This window comes from Fragaria vesca, linkage group LG4 (assembly GCF_000184155.1).
Source record: "Fragaria vesca subsp. vesca linkage group LG4, FraVesHawaii_1.0, whole genome shotgun sequence".
Classification (NCBI taxonomy): domain Eukaryota; kingdom Viridiplantae; phylum Streptophyta; class Magnoliopsida; order Rosales; family Rosaceae; genus Fragaria; species Fragaria vesca.
This window is the reverse complement of record NC_020494.1, coordinates 3,067,617-3,075,283: the sequence shown is the minus strand read 5'-3', so window position 1 is coordinate 3,075,283 and position 7,667 is coordinate 3,067,617. Positions and strand designations below refer to the sequence as shown.

At 38.8% G+C, this 7,667-nt stretch overlaps 1 protein-coding gene across 1 annotated transcript in view; it reads right to left on the bottom strand.

Annotated features, from left to right (window-relative positions):
* Positions 1–4,435: 4,435 nt before the first annotated feature.
* Positions 4,436–7,667, bottom strand: part of LOC101303691 (protein VERNALIZATION INSENSITIVE 3-like) — a 5,998-nt gene continuing 2,766 nt past the window's right edge. The window contains exons 4-5 of the mRNA XM_004296393.1: positions 6,867–7,186; positions 4,436–6,336 (exon numbers count right to left, since the gene is read on the bottom strand). Coding sequence (XP_004296441.1) covers positions 5,153–6,336; positions 6,867–7,186 — 1,504 coding nt within the window. The 3' untranslated portion in view covers positions 4,436–5,152. The remainder of the gene's footprint in view (positions 6,337–6,866; positions 7,187–7,667) is intronic.

Here is a 7,667-nt window from a genome sequence, read left to right as displayed (position 1 = left end):
CTGCTGATGCTGATCAAGTTGAGAAAGAAGATCTCTTTCTCCAAAGCCATTTATATTCTGTCTTCTTTGTTGGTGCATGGTGTTCTCTACCCCCTCGAAACCTATCGATTCTGCGTTTGATAACACAGTTTGTCCAGAATTTGGTGTAGTAGAGCCATATATCCCTTCATAAGGATTGTTGTAGCAATGGGAAATTTTCCATGGAGGAAAGCTATTGTAGATAATGTTATTGTTGCTCTGACCAAAACTCCCAACTCTCTCAGAATATCCACTCATGTAAACAGGATTTGATACCTCAACTGACCTTAATGTCTCATCCAACTTCTGTACCTTGGACTTCAAGAATACAGATAAATCCATCCATGAGTCCCTTGAAAAATTGTCGAATTCCTCATCGCACACTGCAAAACCCTTGTCATGACTCTTAAACCCTTTTCCAGTATCAACTGCATCCGTTTTCTGGTCTTCCAGAATGTCCGAAAGGTTAAGCTCTAGTTTCTTGCGCGTAATGCTTCTTTCATTATGAGCTTCCAAGTACTTCGTCATGATAGCTCCCGCCACGGCTGGATTTCCTGGATTTGGCCAAACCTCGAGTTCGCCATTGGATCCTGACATAACCATGCAGACCTGGCCATTGCATAGGGAGGCAAGGTGTTTTGCCTTCCTCTTCAGCGTCGACCATCGATTCTTGAATAGTCTTTGTCGAGTCTTCTGCGTTTTTTCTTTGCCGGGTGACAGCCTTTGCTGCTTCTCCTTCATTCTGGCCGGTGCTGATGAGTTACAGTATGTCGACTTCATGGTCTACAAAGCTAGCTAACAAGGTCATGCAAGGACACAATGAGATGAGTAGGATGACTCTCAGAGCTTAGCTTTGTAAGAAGCCATGGTGGGTGTATGATCTTTTATAGGCTTCCATTGATCCTGTTGAGTCCTTGTTCGGAGATCTTGTAAAGTTTCTTTCCCTTTTTGTTACTAATTACCAAAAAAAAAAAACCAAGTTGCATTAGTTAACTTACTTAACAAAACAAAAATACCTAAAAGGACTACAAGAGCTGAAAGACGTCTTACCAAAAATAAAACCCTGTTAATTCAGACATGCAGCTTCAGTTCGTTCTGTTACTCCCAGCCATGTATACTATATATATAGTTGTGACATGTGAGTGATCAAATATATGTAATTTTTATGTAGTGTGATGCACCGTACGTAAGTCAATTTTGTTTGTGGTGAAGGTGTACCGGTTTTGCTAGTAATCACAGCAGAGATCAACAAAAAATGCTTCGTTCCTAATCCTAATCTACCTGAGTTAAGTTTAATATCATATTTAAGGCTGGAGAAATTTTAAATACACACCTCTAATCTTTTAATACACACCCCCAATTATTTTATATTTCACATCATATTTTATAGGTATGTTTAATTACAAAAACATCCATCCATTATTAGGGGGGGAAAAAAAACTTCATCTTCTTAAAAAAACCTAACTCTTCTCCACTATACTATGCCTCAAAAAGAAAAAAAAAAAAAAAACAAAAAAACCTAAATTCTTACAAAAATTTCAATCAACCTGAATTTCGACTACTGTCATAATCACATATACTATTTACAATTCTATTTAAGTTTTTTTTATCAACTTTAATTTTTATCTTGCAGACTAAAAACTAGTTTTTATGCTATTGTACTTTTATTAGTTTCTTAACTTTGAAAAAATTATGTATGTTCAATATATTTTTTTCTACAAATTCTAGCCGATTGATGTCATATTAGAGATTTGAAGTTCGAATATAATATTACTCTTCTAATTATAGATTGAAAAATATCAAGAAAAAATTTCTAACCCGATCAAAAAAATCTAACAAAAAATAAAAGAGAATACGTAAAGTCGGTAAAGAGAGTTGTGAAATATATAATAATTATATTAAATAATAGATTATTGTTAGTTTTAGATATTGAGGATATTTTAGACAGTTTGGGATGTGTATTTAGTATAATATTGAAATGAAAAACTAAATGAGTAGTGTATTAAGTAAGGAGTGTGTATTAAGAGATTATGGGTGTGTATTTAAAATTACTTTTAACGTTGTTCCAAGTTGATGCCAGATAAAAAAAAATAATGTTTGTGTAGAGTTAATTTGTTCTTATATTTATTTCAACTGAGACCTAAAACTTGATATGGATGAATTGGCAGGCATAATTACATATAGAGCTTTAATTCTTTATACGACCTTTTCTAGTAAACAGAAGAAATATAAAATCATAAAAAAAAGAAGATAATCTGAAGCAAAAGCTAGCAAACTGGGGAAACTGACCAACTACAGGAATACAAGCATGTAAATTCAAGTGTTGAAAAAAAATCAACTTAACTTTAAAATAATATTTTCCACCATTGAATTTATCTCTAATTATGATTGACTATGATTCCCTTGGTTGGTCAGTAACTGACCAGGTGAACGCTACTAAATACAAGCAGTCATTTTACCTGGTCAATTACTAACCAAGGGATCCATGGTCAACCACCATTAGATGTTAATTCAAGGGTTGAAAACAAAACAACTTCAGCATTACATTAAGCTACCAGAAGGATAATGAGGTTGTTGAGAGATATATATCTCACATCGGGAATTGAGACATTGTTTATGGGTTTATAAGGGTTTGGGCCACTCCACCCATTGCCAATTGGTTTTGGATGTGAACCCCATACTACTTTATCATGGTATCAGAGCGAGTTACCCATGTCCATGTGTGAAGCCCAATGGCCACACGTACTCCACGTCACCCAAAATGTTGTCCACATGTTAGGCTTGAAAATTCGTCACACGTGCGGAAGCGTGTTGAGATATATATCCCACATCGGAAAAAATGGGATATTGGGTTTGGGCCACTCCATCCATTGCCAATTGGTTTTGGATGTGAACCTCAAGCTACTTTATCATGGTTGTTGAGATATATATCTCACATCGGGAATTGGGACCTTGCCTATGAGTTTATAAGGGTTTGGGTCACTTCACCCATTGCCAATTAGTTTTGAATGTGAACCTCAGACTACTTTATCATGGTATCAGAGCGGGTTACCCACATTCACGTGTGAAGCCCAAAGGCCACACGAATTCCACGTCACCCCAAATGTTGTCCACGTGTTAGGCTTGAAGATTCGTCACACGTGCGGGGGCGTATTGAGATATATATCTCATATCGGGAATTGAGACTTTGCCTATGGGTTTATAATGGTTTGGGTTACTCCACCTATTGTCAATTGGTTTTGGATGTGAACCCTAGACTACTTTATCAAAGGCTCCAGTGAAGAATATGAGGTCTTGGGGATGGGTAATTAATCAAAGTTGCTTGAATTAAAGTGCTAGCTTGCTGTTTGTTCAGAGTTCAGAGTGCTGTTCCTTTCTTTCATTTTCTATTTTCCCTTGCTACAAATGATCATGAACAAGTGACCAATGAGTTTGTCATAAACTTGCTACATATGCTTCCTGAAAATCGCTTCCAAGTGCTTCCAAAATTACCAAACGCGTATTTGGCATTTGCCAAACATCAAAATCTTGTCCCAAGCACTCAAACACAATCTAGATTGCATTCGATGGTTGTGGCTACCAGGGGCGGAGGCAGCTTATACTGTGGTGGGGCTCAAGCCCAACCAGGAATTTTGGATAAAAAAAAAAACTAGGTGTATGTATATAATGTTTTGTGTGTGATATATACCCAAGCCCAACCAATATTTTGTGATATACACTCACCTGACCCTAATCCCTGATCGGCTAATCCCAACTCATTCAATCCTTTCTCAGTTTCTTTGTTTGTCGACGGCGACGCTCATCCCGCCCGGCAGCATCTCTTCTCCCAGTTCCTCCGGGCTCCGACGACATCTCTTCTCTCAGTCCCTCTAGGCTCCGACGGCATCTCTTCTTTCAGCCTCTCCAATCTCCATTCTTCAATTTCTCAGTCCTTGTCCTCTCCAATCTACATGATTGTAAGTGAGAGCTCACCTGCTGTTCCCCTCCGCCTCTAGCCCTCCACTCACCAATCCGGCTATCCCTCTTCCCCTCCACGGCTCCGCCTCCACTCCCCTCCATTCCTCCACGTCTCCACCATAATCTCCTTCTTCTCGACCTCCTCCGGTCCTCCCCGATAGCGATGACTCGTCTCCGGCCCTCCGCCTCCACTCACCTACAGAAATTAGGCATAATCTCCTTCTATCTCCTTTTTCTTATATAGAATCTGAAATTGTAAATTTTGGTTGAGCTCCTACACCTTGTATGGTTGTACTGGAAAAAAAAAATTTTTGCCTCCAGCCAAAGTTCAAGCCCATCCCATCTTTAAATCCTGGATCCGCCGTTGGTGGCTACAAGCAAGGATGATATATGCTTGCATCAGTTGCTTCACATGCATGTACTAATAATTGGAATTTCAAATCACTGGAGTGCCGAGCGCATCACAGACCTTTATTAACTGGTTCAAATATTGATAATGAATCCAATAGTATAAATACTGGAATACAAATATAGCAATCACACTGAATTATGTGATCCGCATCAGATCGTATCACTAATTGAGCTCACCCATAACTTGCACCAAATAGAGCATGATACCATTATTGATGGTCCAAGCCAAAACATTACCAATATATATACAGAGTTGTGACTTATAACTTATCTGCTGAACAGAAATAGAGCAAAAGAATTTACTAATACAAACATATTAATGAATGAAGAAGAAATTGAATTAGAATAACAATTGAAATCTGATATTCTTATAATAAGAATTGGCAAATGGGGATGATGGTAAATGGTGATGGACTCTATGTAAAGGTGTTGGGCGCTTTGGAGACTTGCTTCTGAATAAACCCAGAATAGGTTTAAACTGAAGAAACTTAAAAAAGTTGCAACAACAACCTTGTAGAGTCGATGCCAAAGCTTCATGCAGACCCACTTGGCACAAAAAAGACTTTCTGCTTGAAATGCTTTCTGAAAAGGTGTCAACAAGTTGTACTTCACCAGGAGCTGCAACTTTGATAAGGTATTTACAAACACCTTAACAAGCATTACCTCGTGTGGGTTGCTCTCCAGCAACACCTAAATTTATACCTGAAGTTTGCTTGATATGTCCCCAGGAACCTCACAAAACTCGACAATAACTTCAAGACGATAGTCAATGCCAAAGTTTCATGCAGAACCCACTGGGTACAACAGATGACTTTTTGCTTGAAATGCTTTCCGAAAAGGTGTCTATAAGTTGCCCTGCAAGAGATGCTGGATCTTCAATAAAGGTATCCACAAACACCTTCACAATCCTTACCTCCTGTGTTGTTGCTCTCAAGCTATACCAAGTTAGAAATTTTTGTCTAAAGTTCTGCTCGATATGTCCCTCACACTCTAACCATCTGATAACCTTCACATAATACTCAAAATCCCTATCCGAAACATCATTTGCCACACACTTTTCATCTTGCCTGTCCCCACTTCTCTTCTTTGACGTACTGCCATCTTGGGGTTCCTCTCCTTTCCCTGCCCCATTTTTCAAATCCTTGCTGCTGGAATTGGATCTTATGTTCCTTCCTAACCCATCTTTAAGTGTTTCTAATTTGCATGGAGTGATGGGCAAGCAAGCTTCGGAGCTATTAACAAAGGGCACACATTCCATTCCAGTTCGAACAGGGGAATTGGACCCATTACCAGTGCTGGTGTCTTCAATAATTTGGCATTCAGGTGATTGCTTGCACTCAGATTTTAGAACGTCGGAATTGGATATGGAGGCCACATGTTCCTCATCCAGCAAAGAAACTGTATTGGCTTCTGTAGGTCCTCTGCCGATGCTATTGCAGGTGATAGCACCATTTGATAAATTAGCAGAAGTAGACTTTTCAGTGTCCTCGCATTGATTTCGGTAGGTGTCTGCCCGGTTATCAGCTTGATCACTATATGGAGTAATGTTATTAGTTTCATCTTCCACTGAAGATGGATTAGAAAGGCCACTATAGTTGGTAGCTGGGCTTTGACTTCGCTCTGTGACTGAACAATTTGGAGCTTCATTCCCAGCAGTACTTGTGGAGATCCGAACTTCACACATGCCCAGATGTCTTGATTTATCAAATGAACTGACCTTAAAGCAGTATTCTGTAGCTGGAGTTAGTCCTGTAACAATAAACTTTGTCTTCGGTGGTAACAATGTGCAAGTTGGTTCTGCTGGATAATTCATATCTTGAGCCTTACAATGCCACAACCTGTAACCAACCAAGCTTTCTGGGGTAGGATCTACAGAACCCAACATCACGTTGAGGGATGTAGAATGGATGTCCTCAAATCTGATCATATCTGGATCAATCAAATCTAAACCTGAAAGTTTTAAAAGATGTACAATCAACACAAGCCCTGTTGGTTCCTTTGATACACAAATGTCCAAAGAAAGCAATAAAAATAATATCTCCAATAAACTCATGGACTTTTCATGTTTCAATTAGAAAGAAAGAATGAGCACACCAATATAAAATTGAATTGAAATTTGCACTCCCCATTTTACAATCCACACTCCCTCTTTTAGTAACTTAAATCTTGTATTTAGTAACATGTGTTTTGTCTTTTCATGTAAACTTTAACTAAAAATTGAAAGAGGGGGTGTGGATTGTAAAATGGGGAGTACAACTTTCACTCCCCCAAAAATAAATATAAAAACCAAATAACTGTGGGAAATAACTGAAGAGATCATAGCAAACTAATTACTTAGCTCAATCAAATCATAATTATGTTTCTTGCACAGGGTCACCAGCAAACAGATTTTGTAACAAGGTTAACCAGCAAATAGATTTTGGGGTACAATTAGAGCCAATGACTGGTGATAATTTGACAGTTATTCGAATTTGGATTACCTTGTATTTCAGGCTTGGGCAATGGATGGAATGTTGCATTGGAAACTAATGAATCAAGAGACTCCACGGCAAATGCACAAAGTCTCTGAACCTCTGGTCCAGAAGAAAGCCTATTAACAATACCACGACCCGTCTTATTGGGTAAGCCAGTTAACAGACCCAATTCAGCTTCAAGCTTCTTCACAGCTTCATCCACAATTTTGTGAAGCTTTTGATAATTCACAGTTCCTTTGAGAAGCTTATGACTCAAGGACACACGATAGCGCAGTATGTCCACCCGTCTGGTATCTTTTGCAATCACTAGTTGTTTTCGCCAGGATCTACATACATGTAAGAGTAGAAATCCGAATCAGACTGATGTAATGGATGAAAAATAACATCTATTCTAACCAGTAGAGAAAATAGTGTTTTCTTTCTTCCTATTTTTTGGGTCCTTGTCTAGCATCAACTTAATTGGAAGCAGCTAAGTCAGTGACCAAGCAATACCTAAGAAGTGAAATTTATATTTCTATTAGCTTCAACTTAATTTCACTTTTTCTGAAAAACAGGATAAAAACATCTTATTCTAAAATGTATCAATACAGGCAATGTTTGGTGATACTCCTCCCAGAAAAAAATAAATAAAATATATATATATATATATATACACACACAGTGTTTCAGATACGGAGGTCCGCACTACCTTATAGTGCGGACGTCTCTCCGTTCGCCACCGTACGGCGCCGGCGAGGGCGTGCCTCCACCCCAGCGGACAGTAGCAACGTCCCCGACCACTTTCCCTCCCCGGCGAGTCTGCCGAAT